This window comes from Ptiloglossa arizonensis, chromosome 2 (assembly GCF_051014685.1).
Source record: "Ptiloglossa arizonensis isolate GNS036 chromosome 2, iyPtiAriz1_principal, whole genome shotgun sequence".
NCBI classification, from domain to species: domain Eukaryota; kingdom Metazoa; phylum Arthropoda; class Insecta; order Hymenoptera; family Colletidae; genus Ptiloglossa; species Ptiloglossa arizonensis.
The window spans coordinates 25,905,985-25,926,048 of NC_135049.1; the positions used below are offsets into that span (position 1 = coordinate 25,905,985).

General features: G+C 47.2%; 1 protein-coding gene across 15 annotated transcripts in view; it reads left to right on the top strand.

Annotated features, from left to right (window-relative positions):
• Positions 1 to 20,064, top strand: part of Sei (potassium voltage-gated channel seizure) — a 136,110-nt gene that overhangs the window by 54,147 nt on the left and 61,899 nt on the right. For 14 of the 15 annotated variants that reach the window (XM_076305041.1, XM_076305042.1, XM_076305047.1 and 11 more), the window contains 5 exons: positions 13,748 to 13,934; positions 15,523 to 15,691; positions 17,433 to 17,501; positions 19,164 to 19,288; positions 19,780 to 19,860. In XM_076305041.1, the coding sequence (XP_076161156.1) occupies positions 13,748 to 13,934; positions 15,523 to 15,691; positions 17,433 to 17,501; positions 19,164 to 19,288; positions 19,780 to 19,860 (631 nt within the window). The remainder of the gene's footprint in view (positions 1 to 13,747; positions 13,935 to 15,522; positions 15,692 to 17,432; positions 17,502 to 19,163; positions 19,289 to 19,779; positions 19,861 to 20,064) is intronic. The other variant, XM_076305046.1, reaches the window with a different exon arrangement.

Here is a 20,064-nt window from a genome sequence, read left to right on the forward strand (position 1 = left end):
ATTCGTATCCTCTCGTATCGAGCTCTAAATCAGTTCAGTTTGTTTTTTTTCTATAAGAGAAATATCTGTCGCACTACCGTGCTGCGATTTATTTACACAAATGTAAGATCGAGTGCAAAAATACAGAGTTACTTTAATTTCGAATCGACCGATGTTTATTTCATGTACGGACAGAGCAATCGCGTAAACGACAAGACATTTCCTGGCATGCATTGGAATGCAAGGTACTCGTTTCGAGCATCTCCCGTGAAGGTAATCAGATACGAAATAACAGAACGCGAAACGTTGTATCTTGCGAACAAGGTGAACTGGGACGTATGTACGTTCATATGAATTTTTCTTTTTTTTTCATTGTTTTTAGATGCTGAATAAACTCCTGAAGTATCGTCCACTCGTTACGTTACACCCCGCATACAGTAATTTCCGCTCTCGAGCGACACAATTGAGACGCTCGTACCGATGAAGCATGTTTATGTTTCCCTAGTGTTTCGTAATAGGGATGATTCCGCTACTTGAACCTGGAATAATCTGTAAATGTTATTTCAATGCAGAAAATCACCGTACTCGGTGTAATACAATTACGATAAAGGGTTTCGTCGGTTTTTGAACGTATACTGTTCACCTCGAGTCGACGAAAGGAAGGACAATTTTACAAAATTGAAGATACCGCATTAACAATTTCCTACCCACGCTGTTAACGGGAAGCAGAAGTTTCTTCGAACCATCTTCGAGGAACATGACCTTTGAGAAAACGCTGTTCTTCGTATTGCATGTAGGAAGATCTGAATTATTTACGACAGGGTCTAACGAAATAACAAGCACTGGTAACAGATCTTTACTGCGAATACGTCTCTAACCTTTCGAGTGAAATTTCAACTAAATAAATGGTAACTCAAAAATCGTAAGCGTAGGAAAACGAGCATCGTTTAAATGTATTTAATTTGAATATTTCGATCGTGATACGTTTCTCTTCTCTTTGACAACTTGTATAATTTTAATTCCGTATAACGCAAAAATACACAAGTCGCGCAGCCTTTATTTGTTGCTTCCGAGCATCCTCGGATAATATAATGGCAATCCTATGAATGGGTATTTCGCGAACAAAAGGAGGTAGATCAAATCATGAATAATCTTTCGAATATAGTTTCACTGCCTGGTAGTAATAACTGTAAGGTATCTTAACTATGCACAAGTACCGTAACGTGAGTTGCAGTTAAATTTTTTAGGATTCGAAACTTTGACCGTGAGGCAACTTTTTGTTTATAAAACACGGTGGAAGTACGGGAGGAAACAAAGTTACTTATTAACGAACGTACCCGGCGAGTAAATTGAAGCCTTTACTGCACGACCTTAAATAGATTTAACGTTACGACGAACAAGAAAGTGATTCAACCAAATACTATTATGGATTGATATTCACGAACTCTGACACCGCTGTTATTAATTTTTTTTATCGAAGGAGATGAAACACAATCGGCTATCGACAGACACTTATTTTAGACGACCGCGTTCTAAATGATCGTAGATGACGATTCGAACATTTGGTTTCAACATTGACTATTAAAGTATTTCGTACGTCCACATTTCGACCTTGCTTTAAGGACATAGTGTAGCGTAACACTGTGTGTGCACGATGAAACAGAACCTAAAGATAAAATTCTACAGTACGAAAACAATATATGTATACACCGTGAGCCAAAATTCGTGCGAACGGGGTCAAGGAGATTCTATGGCTCAAAATAAGACAAAGATATACAACAATAAAATTGAATCGGTGACTTCGTTTTCGAAAAAAATGTATTTGAAAATCGAGCATCGTTCGAATGCATTTCCATTGAATATTTAAATATTCGGTTAACCATTTATATTATACGTTAAAAAGACAGTAGCGATAGTAAACAGTGTCCAACATTGTATCCTATAAAAACAACAATTACAGTAGCCGTTTGTAGCGAAATTGTTAACGCCAGTAATTATTTAGGTGCACGTGTATTGGATAAATGTTTGAACGAATTTTTCTCGAAAACGAAGCCATTGATTCGAGTTTGTTATTCTTTATTTCTGTTTTATTTTGAGTCATAGAATCTCCTTGATCCCATTTTGGTTCGCAATGTATTTATATATACACACAGACGCACATGCACACATATACACCAAAGGACTGTACATTTATTTCATATTTACAGTTAAGTATTCTCTAAAGTGGTGGTAATTATTTACATTAGAAGCGATCCCACCAATTTCAATGACCTTGATAAATACGATAAGCGATCGTTTTGGGTCAAGGTTATACTTCACGAGACTTCAACTTTATCGATATTCTTTAATCCGGAGGATACATTTTCGTTAACGCGGCGATATGGCTCGCAAAAAAAGAAAAAATTAATTAATCCGAACAATTTATAGGACATGACTTTCGAGTGACCTCGAATAATGAAAATCGTGCGTTCGTTTGGAAAAGAAGGAAAATATGTACTCGTTATTCCGGATCGAAATGCGATCGTTATTTTTACTTCATTTTCGATGTTACTTTTACTTCGTTTTCGATGTTACTTTTACTTTATTTTCGATGTTGCTTTTACTTCATTTTCGATGTTACTCTTACTTCATCTTCGATGTTACTTTTACTTCGTTTTCATTTACTGCATCGTTGCGATCGTTACTTTTACATCGTTTATTTTCCGTAGAGACGTTTAAAAAATTAAGTTCACCACGATGTTTGTGGCAACAAAAACAGTCATGCGAGAAAGAATTTGGCGAGCTTGTATCGCAAGGGGGAACGAAAGGAGAGTCTGGTTTAAGGGGAATGCGATACCACGCGTAAGTAGAATGCGAACAGCGAGTCATTTTGCTTTACGAAGGTTGACTATAACGTTCGACCCGATACGCTCGCACGGAATGTCTTTCTTCCTCTGCAAAATACCACCGACGCTACGGAATTTATCGAAAGCGTGAAACGATCATCGATTCGTTGTATTTGAAAATCTATGGAAGTCAACAGAAACCATTTCGAACACCTCGAAGTCAAATACGTACACATTGTGTACGTATGCGCGTGTGCACCGAAAGAAATGCACATTCGGTGAAATTTCTATAAGAAAGGAGAGTATAGTGATTTATTGGCAATTTGTATAATCCGAGCTGGGAATTGGGACTGAACGTCGCCTGCTGGAACGTGCTGGAATCTCGAAAACTCGAGTCTGTTTTCACGTTGGAATTTAATAGTCGTCCCCGTGCACGCGAGTTCCAGAGATAATTTTCCATAACGGATAATCAGCGGAGTTGAAAACGAACCTCGTTACGAGTTCGAGTCTGGAAACGTTGTCGATCGACTTTCTAAAAACCTATCATAGGTAACGATCGACCGATAAATTCGACGACTCGGTTTCCCATCGAAGGTTAACAAACGACAGAAACGACGAAAACGAGCTCACAGAACGATAGTCGAGGTTCGAGCTTCGACGAACGACAGAAGCAACGAGGAGCAACAAAATCGATAACGAGGCGCGTTAACGAACGACACGAGTAACGAAAATCAAGCGTCGAAATTAACGATCTCGTTTCAAAGGTTAACAAAGTGCAATCGCCGGTGCAACGAAGCTCGTCACCGATACGGGATTACGAACATCGGTGTTTTCGAACTCGAGGAAGAAAGAGATCCCTGGTCGTGATTTTCGACGATGGTTGCGATCCCTCGAAACGGCGCGGGAGCGTATCGGTGCTGGCTTGCGACCATTTATAGCCGAAAGCTCGATTCGCACGCAAGAGGACCCTCGCGCGACATAAACAATCCCCGGAACTGGGAAGCACGAGGAACGACAGAGAATAATGCGATCGTGGCCCACGACCTTGGTTTCGGACAGGAACTAACGGAGACAGTGCACACGGTGGGGTTCCTCTCTTCAAGGTGAACACGGTGTACCGCTCGACACGCGACCGAGCCGGGAACGATCGGAAAGTTGCGCGACGATGACGGATACCTTGGAAATTCTGACGAACAACCGGAGGAAAAGTTTCTAGCCGGGCGACGGGACACGCGACGGTAATTTCTGCTGCGACGATACGGATCTGACGAGGGAAGAAAAAAAAGAAAGAAAAAAAAACTCCGTAAAAGGGCCGACGAATTTCGAACGGGGCTACAGAGGGCGAGACGAAGGTTCCGAGATCGACGAGCGAGCGAGCGCCTTCGTCAACAGCGAAAACGTTCCTTGATTCCTATCTCGAGGCTAATTGTTAAACGGCGAACTTTCCTTTTTTTCTCCTACCTTTTTCACGAGGTCGTTAAGGCAATCCGTGTAACGGAAGCTCGAACTCTGAAATCCACGCGAAACGACCAATGTGCAACGTTCCTTGGTATTTAATCGCTACGAAATCGAGAACTCCCGATTAGCGTTGTTTCGCGAAATCGTGGAAAATCGAAACGTTCCAGCGACACGAACGAACTTCCATCGGAACGAAACTTCCACCGGTGACTTCTTTCGTAGAGATCGAGATTCTCAGTTGACGCGATTCATCGATTTCGGTGTACCCAGCGATCCTCGAACATCGATCGAAACAACGTCTCGCGAATGAAATCGCTCGAAGTGCATCGGCGAGCGCGACGAGCAATCGTCGCGGACTCGATCGTCCAGTTTCTCGGAAGTTCTCGGTGAGAAAGTTTCGGCCGACTTACCGATTAATCCAGAAGCTTCGGCAAAGCCGCAGCTTTACGGTGACAAAGAGGAATGTCCCGGTTTTACTGCGCACTTCAAGGTGAGGCACGTTAACACGCAACGTCGCGGCACGGGGATTGAGAAACGGCCAGGTGAATGCGACAAGGCTACTCGGAAAGAACAGAAACGCGTTTTCCTCCTCCGTGTTTCGAACGCTCCGCTATTCCAGACATCGTTCGTTTGAACTTTGACTGAAAGCGTTTCCGTGCTCGCGTTAATGAGCAAGAATTCTTTTCGCCTACGTTTATTCCTCAAGAGCGATGCCTACCCTTTTCGTCCGCGTTTCTAAACGCGAGACGCGCTCTATAAAAATAATTCGGAACGCTGTCAGCTACAAAATGTCGTTTCGCTCCGAGTGTCCGTATCTCGAGACACGGCACCGTGCCGTTTTTCAACCGCGCGCGAAAAATATTTCGCGTATCGTTTCCGAGACCGAGTGCGTCGGAATATAAAAAAAAGAAAGAAAAAAAAAAAAAAGAACGTTTCTTACCGGAGTTTTCAGGGTCGTCGATTTTTTTTCTTTTTTTTTTCTCTCGTATCTCGTAGCGAACATTAATATGTATCCAGCTGTACACGGAGCACGACCTTGAGCGAACCTTGAACTTTTACCGTACCGTCGGAGACAAATTAGATAATTAGGTATCCCGCCGAAAACCGGGACACCCTGTACAGCGTTTCGTTCGTCCAGCGATACTTTCGCGAGTATTGTTCTCGTTTCGAGCGCTCTCGAGAGAGAAAAGGAAAAAAGAAAGAAGAAACAAGCTATTTAAAACCGATCGTACCGACACTCGATCCTTCGAGCGGACGTAGATTACAGAATTACGACTTCTTTGGACGGGGTAACGCGACCAACGGTAACAATATATTTAACCGAACCGCCTTAAGGAAATCAAGAGCCGACCGCTATAAATTTCTTTAAAAAAAAAAAAAAAAGAAAAAAAAAAGAAAATACTTCTCCAAACCGGCCTGAAAGGGGCTGGCGCGTATATAGGCCGGTTCTTTCAGCGATCGTGAAAAGACAGGGACCTCGTGTGAATAAACAGGCCTGTGAATGAACCGGCTGAATAAAAACAAACGAAAAAAAAAGGAGAGAGAGAAAGAGAGAGAGAGAGAGAGAGAGGAAAAGGCACGGAGGAGGATGAATGGAGGCGTTCGTCCGAGCCTGAAGATTTTATCTCGCGTCAGAGAGCGTGCGTGACCATGATGTAAATCGAAAGCTGCATTAAGCTCGCAGCCGCGTCGACGGGAAGCAATGCATCGGCGTCCGAGCCGCGTGTCGATTCCATCCGATCGTCGCTGGACCGGAAATGGAGACGAGGGCCGATTAATACACGTTTCGTGGCCGTTTCGCGGTAACACGGGACGCACGCCCTGAAAATAAATGGAGGACGGCTCGTTAGCCCGAGACCATCGCGATTACTCGCGACGTTGGAGAAACGGTTCGAGCGAAACGGAGCTTTAATTCCGGGCTGGTAACGGACCAACTAATTCCCTACACCGACGAAAGCATCAGCTTTCCGAACCGACGGAGTTTCACGAGCGATACGGGAGCGTATCGGTGCCCGAGTTTGCTTTTTCGTTCGCGAAAGAAGTCGCTGGAAGTTTCTGGCTTCGAGTCCGGTACACGTTTCCCGGTCGTTACCGGGCTTCGATGGAAAGAGTTCGATCGTTTCGACGAGTCGATCTTCTTCCGGCGATCGGACTCGTCGCGATGGTTTTTCAATTGGTGGGAACCCGCTCGTCGCGGAACCCGTTCATCCGGATGATCGGGACGTCCTCGTGCACCGCGGAGCCATTCGTTCGTAACTTGGAACAACGAGGAACGTTTAACATAGTTGTAGGTGTAATATGCGCAGCGAGGGAGTTCCAGACGGCCAGCCGAGAGACAGAGAGTATTACTGTATCGCGACAAGTGGATTCGATACAGTTCGGAACCGAAGCCATTTGCGGCCATGCTTCGTCGAATGGTTCGGAGGCCCAACCGAGACGGGCGCAGACCTCGTTCGTCTCGATCTTTCATCAGAAATAGCGATTCAATAATTCCAGGCTTACCGGAAAATACGATAAAATTCGATCACGGGACGAAGAATCTTGTTCGAAATTGACGAGAGCCGCCGTAGGCTGTGGACTCTCTTTGTACATTTTTCACGTTCGTGGATCTGTACGGTTGTGAAACTTTGATGTTAATTTTTCCTTAAATTCGTCGGAGACGATAACGGGGAGAGGGGATAGAAGATATTTTAACGAGACGTTGATGGAAAAAATGGAAAAAGAACGGTTTTCACGTGTAAATATTACTTCGCGCACGATTTGCGTCTTTCTTTTTTTTTTTTTTTTTAATTACTCGACCGAGGTAACGAAGTTGACGCGAACGCACAGCGTGAAGTAGAAACAATGTCGCGATTAATTCGAACACTTCTGGTACAACAGTCGCGAGGTTTTTTAACCAGAAAACCGTATACGAATCGCGCATTGGAAAGGTATACGCGTTAAAAAATATATTTAGCCCGTGGGCCGATACAGTTTCAGATACGGATACTTTCAAAGGAAAAATGATCAAACGAACAATTTAAAGCGTTAATCCCATAGCTGAAAAAAAAGAGAGAAGGTAAATATTTAAACTACAGCGCAAGTAACCCAAGGCAAACTATGCACCGAGCAACGATGGGTCGTAGAAAGCGTGAGCATTTCATTCAAACGCTTTAAACATCTGCAAAGAACCGTTGCACCCATAAAAGTAGCAACATTGCACGAAGACTGCGGAATCGCTGGCGCAATACGCAGTGCATTTTACTATCGTTTATTTCGTAACAGGGATGATCCTCAAGTGGCGGGTTTAATTTTAAAACAACGTCCCGAAACTCGAAGAACGTGGCTCGATTGAAAATGAGAACGAAGAACTTTGAAATCACGAATGAAAATTCGTAAAGTCTCAAAGACGTTACACCTCGATAAATGTTAAAAGTTACATCTTCGATTCTTTGACGATCGAGAAAATTTGTTGTCAAAATCGGGACAATTTACATTCTGTTGCAACGATTAATATATTTCTCTGTACGATGTATTTCCAATTGAAATAATTTTCTCTGATCGATAAATCGATGTAAATCGTGCGAGATAATAATGACACGTGGAGAGTATATTTCTTAACAAGAGTTTCCGCACGCAAATTCACGGTGTAAATTTTACTCTTTCGAGTGTCTCGTCTGGATTCAACTCACCTACGAGCGTAAGAACCGAAATTAATGAAACGACGACCGACGAGAATTGAAAAACGATCGGCCGTGACGAATAGTTGGACAATGACTGCGCGCAAGGGTGGAAAGGGTCACCCAAGATTGTATATTTCAAGGCAAAACTCGCCTACTTCGGGGTGAGCTTCGCGTGCACGTAACCACCGTGCGGAGAGTTTCAGACACGAGTGACAAAAAGTAGAAGCTTCGAGCGGGTAGCTGCTCGAAAGCTCGCGGTCCCCGTTATTTATCGAAACGCGACGGTGTGTAGATTTCCGCGAAAGTCATCCCGGCGATAAATTGCCACGATAGAGCCCCATGGAGCTGGTATTGCCGAAAAATCGCGGGATCGGAACGCGTTCGGGCCGTTCGGTTGTTTCGGAGTAACGTGTTGTCCGCGCGTGCAATTGAGAAACGTTCCGCGCGGAAACAGTCGAGCACGGACCATTGGAAACGGACGTTTTCCGCGTATTGCGATTAAAGATAGCGTCGATACCGAAATTCGAACGAGCCAGTTCCAACGAGACTCGCGAACCGATTCGTTTCGCGGGTCGTTCGAACGAGAGACTCGCGAGAATTTCGAACGTTTCGAAGGCGAGCTGTATTTTAAAAATCGGAGAATCAACGATCACGATGACGATGACGACGAGGACGAGGAGGAGGACGATAGGTCGCAGCACACGGTTCCGTTACGTGCCAGTTTTCTATCGAGCCGCTTCGTTGTAGTTGTTTTCCGAGGCCTTCGCGTGCGAACACGCACTCGTCGATCCGATGGAGCAGAGTATTCCATTTGGTCCGCAATTAACAAGAAATTGCCAACGGAAATTTACCGGGTCAGAGTAATTTCGTCGACGGAACGGACGCCGACATCGAAACGATTTTCACGAAATTAACATTTTCTTAATCTCGTTCCAGAAATTTCGTCTTCCCTCGTACCTGCTTCGAACTCGAATCCCGAATTTCACGCGTACGTTTTACAGTCACTGCGCGGTACGCATCAAGGTGAAAAGAGTCGAAAGTTATCGAGATTAATCGAGAGCCTAAACGGCACGTGGAACACAGAATTCGATAAAAAGCAGAAGTGGCGGTCAGCGCACGCGAGTGCAGTTCCGTTCTCAGCCCGCGTGGTGATTCTTTGAACGCGTTAGCGTGCGAATGTAGGGTGGACAGCGCGGGGCGTGGAAACGCGACAAAAACTTACGATTCATTAGCTATTCTTCGGACGAAACAACAACCGGCTGATTAAAACTATGAATATTTAACGGTGACCACTACGATCCGAGAAACGCGATCAACCTCGCGGGAAAATATCGTACGGAGCGGCTTTGCAACCTTCGATGGGTACCGTTTCAACGGTTTTCCGACTTTACGGGGACGGGGACCTGGCTACGCGTGTTTCGTTTTATTTAAATTCATTTCGATTCTCAAAGCAGCGGGTGTGTTTGATCGCGCGCTTTTCGAATTCGATTCGCGGGAGCCCGAGCACCCCTCTTTCTTGTTCAAGGAGAACGAAATTCGTTCGATGTTTCTATTTTCTCATCGAAACGAAAAAAAAAAGAAAAAAGAAGAAAAACCGAATAACAGAGCAACCGTGTGATTCGATTTTCATGAAAATTCGTGGAAACGAGGCGAGAATTTACCACGTCCGATCACGCCTGCCGAAAAACCAGCTGCACGCGGATGGTTCGCAATAACGAATCGTATTAAACCAACACCTATGCAAATGCACGACAGCAATTTACCACTTTTTAGACATGTAAATTCCTTGAACCCACCCAACAATAGCGTGCTACGCCGCAAGGTAAAGTTGCTCCGTTGAAAGGAGGGCGGGAAACGGGCGACGCGGGGAACGGGGACGGGTCGGATGACGGGGGAAAAAAACGCTAGTCCATTATATGGATCTATTTGTATTACGAAATCATTCTGTCAACACGACCACCGAGGAATCGATGTCAGGGTTGTCTAGCCGCCGCGAACGTCGATAAATCCACCGCGTTTTCGATCGCGACCGGTGACAAACCACCATCGCTCGAGGAGGGACTGGCGATTGCAGAGGCCGAGCAGAACCGGAAACGAGACGAAAGAAGGTAGAAGGAGGTGGATCTGGTCGCCTTACATTTTATTTCGGACCCACCTTTCGTGGAAACGAGTTTAGTTCCTTCCTTCGTGAGGAGGGGCGAGACCACCGCGAAGGTCGAGATCGAATCGACGAGCTTTGCGACAGTGACGATGCAAAACGTTACCTTACGATTTTTGTACTCGACGTTGACATCGGTGAGCTTGGTAAAATCTCACTCGAATCAAAATACGAGAAGCTTGTGTCTCGCGAAAAGCAGACCTTGCGGATAAACAGGCAAGCCGCTCGGGAGGATATTTCCATAAAGGAGATAATCGATCGGCTCGACGAATCGAGAACAATAATTTTAAACAGCAGTCCGTTCCGATGCAACCGGATCTGAATTTCAATATCGCGAATCGATGGGTTTTATATTCTTATCGCTCGTTCGAGAAGTCGACCCGGAATTTCGAGAATACTCTCTCGTTGGGTCACGAGGGCTTCGAACGGTTTGCCATTATTTTTACAAAATTCTCTTATTTGACAAAGTATCCACGATTCGATTGCAATCCAGACGGTTCGTAGTTCGACGAATATTTAATAATTGTTCGATCGTGACGAATTTTTTCTTTTTTTTGCACAACTATGCGCGCACAAACACAACCGTGTCGTCTTTAAATTCGAATGGACGTTCAAAGTACTACCGGATAGCGAGTTCTAACAACGCAATACGTAAACAATACTCGATAGTATTACGGTTAGTATCCCCTTCGGGGAGTGGTTGCATTATTATCTCTAGTCACGTTTTCAATTTTTTTTATGTCATCGTCTCTCTCTTTCTCTCTTTCTCTCTCTTTTTCGTCGAGAACCTCGTTTATTTCCATGCCTTTCCTCCGTCAACTTTCGAGCCACGGATTAAATTCTCTTTGACTTTGGAAAATCGTGCAACATTTCTAACAGCGAGTGTAATTCCCCGGCTGATCGTTCATTCCCTAAGATGTTCGAGTATCGTAACCTTCGCGCGTTCCGCTCGTTTCGAGAATTTTATTTTCGTCGTTGTCGTTACCGTCGATTGTTACGTGCACTTTATTTAAAAAAAAAAAAAAAAAAAAAAAAAAAGAAGGCGTGTGCCCGGCAAAGACACGCAAACACCCGTATCGATCGCGTCGCGAACTCATCCATCGATCGCAATGCGAGGATACGAGTACCTTGAAAAATGAACGTTAAACGTTCGCCGAATTGTTAACGAGCCGGCGAAAAATCGTGGCATCGTTGGCTTAGGTGGTACCTCGAGTTTCGAGACACTTCGCGAGAATACCAATCGGGGGGTTCTCGATTCGTTCCAGAATTCGTTTTCTTTTTTTTTTTTTCTTCTTCTTCGCTCCCTCGTTTCCCTAGGCGTCGGATAAATCGTCGCGACGCGAAGACTCGCGACTCGACCTAACGAAATTACGAGCATCCCCCCGTCCCAGCCCCTCGATGCATACAAATGGCCGTTCAGAGACAGAGCGGCGCGGCTACGAAAGTAGAGAAAGGTCGTCGAATGGGGTTGATTTGTTCCACCGTTGATATATGTGTGCCGATGGACGTATCGTTACGAGAGTCCCGAGCGAGCGAGCTAGCGGCGCGCGGGAAATTCTCATTACGAGTTCGAAATGGTTGGAAATGTTCCAAACGAAACTACCCTGAACTTGTCTCCGCCCTAACAACGCCGATACAAGTTTCCCCGTGTCCCTACGAGCCAGCCTCGGCCAGCTACGAAATTTCTACCAGACATCGCTGCGCCACCGCGGTCCGAATTTCCGCGAAATCGAACGGACCTCCTTACGCGATTTCCGTGTTAACGCGGCCACGGTTCCTCTCCGTGCGAACTTTATGCCCAATTATCGAGAACCTTTCGACTTTCGGTGACGTTTCTTGGCAAATGTTCCGACAAACGTCGCCGATGCGCGTCCACCATCGCGAAGAAACACGTCCGATGTTTCACGCGCCAACACCCATGAGCGCGAATACCAATCCGAAACCGATCCTCGCGGATTAAATTTCTCGAAAAATGCGACCCATCGTGTTTGCGTACCGGGATCGATTATTCGGGAGTCTTTCGAGCATACGAGTTCTCTCTTAACTCTTCGTCGTCGAAATCTTGCGTCAGAGGAGCTATTACGTTACAAGATGTTAAAAATCGCTCGAGCACGATTCCAAAGTACGTTGACAACAGTATCGCAGATCCATCGATTTCTCCTCCGCACCTGTAACTTTTACTTTCGATTGTTCCGTGATTCTTACGACGAATCTGTAATTTTTTTCTTTACCGTAAGAAGCGTTTACCTCTGTTCGTAATTAAACGAATAAAGTTAGGTCTCGGAGAGGTCGCGGTTGAAAATCGTAATCTCCGGTGACTCGCCGGGCTATTGAAATCTCCGAGAAACGGGGCGTCGTAGATTTACGCGTGTTCGCGCAAATTCTTGTCGAATTTCCGTTGGAAAACAGGAACTTGTAAATTACGGGTGAGAGAGGAGACGGTCCGCGGCAGTTTTTCAAACGCCTTGCCAGATACGTCCAACACTCGTAGCTTGGTAAACTCGGCGCGGAAACTCGTCTATAAAACATCGCGCCGGTCGTTGGTTCGTTCCCGCGTGGATCGGGAGGGGGTCGGTTCGAGGGTGCACAAGTGCATCGGGTTGGAGGTTAACAAAACAAAGTCCAGCCCCGTTTACATTACGGTTCACACGCACGGACCGTTTCTCTGTATCGCGTTGCGGCCCGTCAGCTTCTGTATCGATTGGCAAGTCTGACCTAACACTGACACACTTCACTCGCCAAGTCTGACCTCTGTTCCGTATCGACCATTGCCATAATCTTACGGGTTTCCAGTATTTATCGCGGGACACTTTTACCGGGAATATTCGGGATCACGCGAGTCTCGGCTCTATAGGCTTTCGAGTTTCATTATCGACGACACGATTCGGAAACGTTTTCTCGATGGAACCGAGGGCGTCGTCGTCGTCGTCGACGTCGTCGAGCGTAACAACGCCGTGTTACGGTCAATGTTTATCGAACGAAGCAACGACCACGTCGCGATAAGAGCAAGATTTCGAGCCCGTGGAACACGATCGAACGTTCCACCGAAACGTTCGCGTGTATCGATATCGATCGTTTTCGATGGAAAAATCGAGGGTTCGACGAGCGTACGCGGCGACGAATTACGCGCGAGGATCTCGACGATTTCCTTCTACACGCGTAGTATCGCTAGACGTTCCAAGTGTCGCGAATTACGTTTCTCGTTCGTCGATTCCGGGGGTTCGCGACGCAACGTCGAGACGCGTATTCTCCCTACGGAATATTTTCGTCAGCGGAGAGTAATTTTCGGTCACGGATAACGTCCCGTCCCCTGTATCGATTCGTCGTAAATTTCTGCGTTAAGCTCTATTTTCTTTCCATTTTCGAGCCAGCACCCGAGTACCCCGAAACGCGGACAGGAATTCCTTTTGTCCGCGTGTACACTTCGAACTGTAACGAACGTTGGAACCGTATTGTTTTTTTTTTTCGTTTCTTCTTTTTCGGGATTCGATGGTTCGCGCGGCAATAAATGAAGCGTTTGCACGCGGTCGCGTAGCTACGACGAGTATTCGCGTCACCGTAGCGAAAGAAGCGTCGGGTTTACGTTATTTCGTTCGTTCTCGTTGGCCGATCGGCCACGGACGATTCGCTCTCGTCTAATGGGATCCGACTTCTATATTTTCCAGCCCACTAACATGTGGTTCGCCCACAATGATGGAATCTTGGGGTCCTGGAAGGACTGGCACTCCACCGCCCGCTCTTCCACCCCCGCCAGCTGGGAGCAACAATGGTGGTGCAGGGTTTGCGGTAACCGCAAACGTTGCACAGCCCAGCACCACTGCACCGATTGCCAGTCCCGAGGGGGTGAGCGACGTAAGTAACGAGAAAGGACGTCCCGTTTAAACGGCCGTGAGGGAACAACACCGAATTCGAAACGGAAACGCTCTCGACGAGACGCGAATTCGATTCGAGCCGAAACGCGCGTTCAATTTCTTCTCCGAAGAGTTTCTTCTTTCGAGCGCGTACGCGTTGTGCACAGATGCGTTTAAAAGATCGCTCAGAATTTCGCATGCGGATTCAGCTCGCGAACTCGGGCGTTTCAGTCACCGTTCAGGGTCGACGTTTTCTCCAAGGTACGAACGGTCGTTCGGGAAAGAGATTCTTTTTTTTTTCTTTTTCTCTTTCATTTTTTTACGCCCAATGACGCGTACCTAAGTCATAGAATTGGAGCACGCGTAAACCGGTCGAGGGTAGCGGGGACTGAAAACCACCCCTCGCGTTCACTCCTTCCATCCGTTTCAATTTCAACCGAGGCATCCCCGATGGTCGAACTTAATGGACGTCGGTTGCGTTATCGAGCCGGGGTAATAGAATCGGTGGCGCATATACGGAATTGCTCGTTGCAACGGGAATCACGGAATTTAAAAGACTCGCGGGTATACCCAACGGTGTCAACGTTGCACCGTGTAACGCGCATCGGTTCGATCCTCCGAAGCGTTCCCTTTCTACGTTCGGTCGCCGGTATTGCTTCTCGTATCCCGATCTATACACACCGAAACTGTACGTAATAATTTACTCGGTCGTGTAATATGCGCTGCCGTTACGATCGATACAAGGATAACGTTTCGCGGCTCGATCGAACCGAGCAATTGCGATGTCGGCACCTCGTGTCGTTTCTATTATTTTCCCGCGAGTAATGGTAAATGCTCGAATCGAGATGAACGTTTCGAGAGAAATTACGAAGACACCGAAACTGTCTTCAAGACCCTCCCGTATTTTGTCCAGTGAGGGTGGATAGAAACGTTTCTCTGGAACGCGTTAGACGAAATCTTACCACTCGAGTATTCTATTCTCGTTTCAACGTGCGAGCGAGTCTGTAGAAAAACCTGGTACACGGACTGCGACTTCTTACGGTTTTTTGACCTCTCTCTATCGCGCATTCGTTGAAAAAATGTTCGAAAAACGTCATTTTAAATAAAAAAGAAAGATCGCGAAAATATTCTCTGTACAGTCTCCGAGCAAAGATGAAAGTACAGTTGCACGTTTCTTTCCGTCGGAAGGTGTCGCGAGCCGTTGGCTGTTCGACGAAACGCGTAACCATAGGAATCGGCGAGTGGATCGCGGGTCTCGATAAAGGTTCGCGCTGTTTACGGGATAACTCGGCTCGCCGGTTTTCCGACCGTAATATCCTCTCCCATCTACGAGCCTTAGCCTTAAACCGTGCCCTCAACCCCGAAAGCGGCTCCGTCCCACCCTCCGTCGTTCCCCGAGCCCTCTGTAAATTCAGTCCGATCGCGTGCACCCGCTTGAAAACACGCCCGGTATCGATCGTGTGTCGTAGGAGTGTACGCGATCGCGGCGATATTTTCAGCCGGGTGTCGCGTGAAACGGAAGTCCGAGTCAAGGGTAGGTTGTACGGGGATTGTCAGTGGACGGGACACGATGATTTTGCTGTTTCCAGGTCTCCCAAAAGTCCGGTATATGGGAGGGTGGGAACTTTTCGTCCACCGGAGGCGCGGAGGGACCGTCACGGAGCGTGTCGCACGCGGCGAGCTTGGACGCGATCTCGAGGAGGGCGGTGAAACCGGAAACGGCGAGGACGCCTATTCGCAGCCTTACCTGCAGCGTTTGTAAGTAGACACGCGTCTCGTACGAACCGTGGCTGCTCGTTGTTACGTTCTGTTTTCGTGTTCTCGGTATTTTTTACGTGGGTTGCCTCTTTACGTACTAGCTCGTGCTTTTTTCTGTGGAACGGCGACTTTGTTACATATATATATATTTTTTTTTTTCTCTCTCATGGCGTTCGATTATTACACATAGGTGTTTGCATTCTGCCCCGTGTCACCCTTTCGTTCCGCGTAGAGACAGGAGGAGAGGTTTCGGTCGCGTTCCCGCGACACGAACGACACCCGACTGTTCCTGGAACGGGTTCGTTGGTGCCCGATGAAACGTCCGTCCGATCAACGATGGTCTCGAGTCTCCGATCGTTGTCGGTGCTTTCGCACGGTTCTCGACTTACGGTACCCGCGCCGAGCGAGCGGGCGGGCGGACGCGAGCCTCCAAGTACGCGCGCTGCAGCGAAATTCCGATTAACGAGCGCGGAGGATAATGCTGCCGCATGCGATATTTCGTGTCGCGAATGTTGACAGATAGTGACCGCGCGTGTCCCACCGTTCCAGCTAAAAGCTTTCGTGCGACGGAGTTACCGATGATGGACGATCCGTGTCCGAACGGGTTCTCGTATTTGATAATCGATACGAAATTCCTCACGGAGATACACCGGCTCCGTGCAAGTTTCGCGTTTACTTTCGGTATACGTCGTCCACGTTCACCCCGGGATTTCTCTTCGCGAGGAACGTATCCGGAGAAGGTTCGACGAAACTCGAAACGCGCCAGAGTCGTAACGGAGATGGACGGTTTCGACGAGAGTTCGAGTAATCGGGAAACGGTTACTCGCGTTTCGAGGTAACCTCGTTTCTTTCGAGTACGAGTCCTGGCTACGAGAACCTCGCGAAATCGAGACCGCGTTCTAGGTAGGTGTCGAGAATACGTCGTTGCGCGATTCCTCGTAACAACGAGGGAACTCGAACGTTTCGAACGTGTCCCTTCGAACAACGAGAATTCTTCGTCGTTCCGCTTATCCGGACGTATCAACGGGTCGACCGCCACGTTGGTTTTGCCAATTAACGTCCGCGACGTTCGTTCGGACGGTAGCGCGTACAGTGAGTGTACTTATCGTTCAATCGTATCGCCAACGAGAGCAATTTACCATTACGGTTTACGAGTATCTCTGGGATGCGCAATCGTTGCAATTTCGGTGCACCGTGACCCATTGTGGCGATCGAAGACGTCGACTCGCGACGAGTCGAGCGATGCGTCTCGTTGGCTGATTGATTCGCGGAGCGTGTGACGAGTTCGGTAGCTTCGACGCGTAACCGTACGGAACGACGTCTCGTTGCCGATCGAGGATGCGCACGGGCCTAGAGGGACGCGTTATCGAAACGCGTAATCGATACGCGTGTTCGTAACGCGGGAAGGCTCGCTATCTGTCAACGGGCCGAGAGCTCGAAAATCGAAAGAGCCGCGCGCTAGAGTCGTGACTCGTGAAAGCGGCGCGAGTTGGCGCCTGTTTACCGAACGCAACTACCCTCTCCGACTACCACCCCCACCCCCGACCCCACCACCGCCCTCTCGGAGCCCCGACCGCGTTCCGAGAACGAACGCCCTCGTGTTTCCGTTCCCGTCGATCGTCCCCTACTCCCCAGCCGTACCCCGGCCGCGCATTTCCGAGTTCCTCGTTAAATCAGGCCCGACCGTACCCACCGGTAGGATGTGTAAATCCAAAAGTCAAACCACAGAAACGTATTTTAGTAGCGGGCCGAGGGAGCGAACACGTCACCCTCGAGCGACGGCCAGCGACAGTCGATAATCTCACCGAAGGTAAAACAGAATGGAGCAGCCAGACTGCTCCCCCTTTGGTTTTTCTTTTAACCGACCGAGCGCCGGCGAGTTTGCACCCCTTTTACAACTTACCAAGCGCTTGCGGCTTACTTTTTTTGGTCATGAGCTTACCAGAGATAACGTACCGTTGTCCGATCGAGCTTTCATAGGCCTGTTCTTTTCTTTTTTTTTTATATATATATATACTGCCACCACCACCACCACCACCACCACCACTACCACTACCACTACCACTACCACCACCACCACCGTCACCGTCCACCTATACATCGCTACTACTTACTCTTTATCCGTTTACATTATCTACTCTCTCGTCTTCTCGCGTATCCTCTCGGCGCGCGGTTTACGAGACCAACACCGGTAGCATCGGCTCCGGCAGCCATTTTGTGCACCCGTGACATTCGCTACGAAACGTACGCTTCGAACCAAGAGTATCAATTTCGATGGTGAACCAATCGACCAGCATCGAGACCCGTCTCGGTCCCGATACCCGCGAATATCGACTCCTCGGAGTATCCAAGCTCGAACTCGGAACGCATCGGTCACGCTTTTCTCACCACGGGGCGAAACTGGCCGACCTCTACACCGGCTTTTTCTTTTCTCCTCGATCACGAACGACCGCCATTTCCGGGCGTGGTCCGAACGGATTCCTGGAAACGGTCCGAGAGGAACGGACAGCAACCGTCGCGACTTCATTGTACAAATCATCGTCAAAATCATCCCCGTTCTACTCCCCGTTACTCTTTTATACGTGTATGTGTATATATAAATATACATACGCGCATACATAGACACACACGCAAAAGTGTATATACATGCACGTATAAACGTTATAAATAATTGTACACACTACTCGAGAGTAGGAGTTACTGCATCGTCATTTTTCAGAATAATTACACGGTCTTTTTACAAACATTTAAACGATCTTTCTTTCACAGGTATGCAGCTTCTAGTGCGAATTGACTAACTTGTTAACGTCACACTATTTAACGCTTTTAGATCGGAGATATAGGCTCGGTTGTTCCGTTGGTTGGTTTCTACACTACACGTGCGTAGGCTCTACGTTCGCCGCCATACCGTTTTTTTCTTTTTTTTTTAGTTTTCACACATGTCGAGTAATTGTAACCTTTCGTTGGACCGTTTACCGTACAATAGCATCGGCCACGAGATCTGCGGCGCTTCGTCATCGCATCGTATTTTACATTTAGACTAGTGCGTGTGGTTGTAATTGGTGTTACTGTAAAAGGTTTGTCGGAATACTGTAACGTTGATGTGCGAGTTTGATTTCGTATAGTTTTTCTAGACCTCGAGCCGATCGATTTGTTTGCGTACCATTTTTCTTCTTTTTTTCAATTCTCTTCTTTCTTCTTCTTTTTTTTTCATTTTGCGCCTCGAACGCTCTCGACGACAGAGAAAGCGTAACGCATCGAAGTTTGCCAAATCGATTCGCGCAAACTGCGGTTAGTACGCCAGGTTTATCACATTTACCAATTATTTGAGAGACACACGTTGGATAGTTTTGATTTAATCGAGCCTGTATTTCACACGTATAGTTTTGTAACAATAATAGGTTAAAGAATATCGTCGATCGGCACGGAGAAACGATTCGACCGAGTTTGACGCGAGTATTTATGTTTTTAGCAACTAAACATTCGAAAATCTTTCCTGGCGTCGCGTCCGAAAGCGACTTGCAGAAATGGCGGACGTCCAAGGACCGGAAGTCGCCGTCCCTCAGCCAGATGGGACCGGATTCCATCAAACACAAAGTAAGCCGTCAACTTTTTCACCGACCTACGCATACTCGAACCAACCGATCGTAACGCGATAAAAATACTCCGGACGGTAATAGAGGGTGTTGCGAAAATTTCTCCCGTATCGCGTTTTTAAATAGCTTTCAGAGAGAGAAAAAGAAAAAAACGAACGAACGAACGAAAGACCGTTGATTCGTATCGTCGAAGTGCATTTCCACATTTTCAAAGGTTTCCAGGAACCTTGCTCTTTAAGAGAGCTCGAGAATAGAAATCGAAGACCAACGGGTCGAGCAATCTCTCTCTCGTATCGTATCGCGTGTCGTACGAGTCGCGAATAAATAAATTAATAAATCTGCCCTACGTCCGATCGAATCACGGGACGAATTTTCGTAACACCTGGCACGTCCGTTGAATCGATTCGATAAATCGATTTTCCACGACCGTACCATCCGTATCTCGGAGCTTCACTTTTTCGATCTAACTTTCCTCGGTGTTCTCTGTTTCAGTTTTCCTTGCAGGACAACGGATCCGCAAAATACTTCCAAGGAGCCATGCACGCATCGAACATGGGAGAGAAGGTTGCCCAGGTAAGCCAGCTACCCCCAGAAATCCCACCGAGTCGGGGAGTTTCTTAATAGCGAACTCGTCGCGGCGTTGTAAGTTGAAAACTATGAAGACGGGCGCAAGGTATCGGCTTATAGAGAACTTGCTCGAAAGCAACACGCGGCCGAGATGCCTCGAATTTATATGCAAATTGCGAGCTTCTCTTGCGAGCCGCGTTGTCGCCTTGG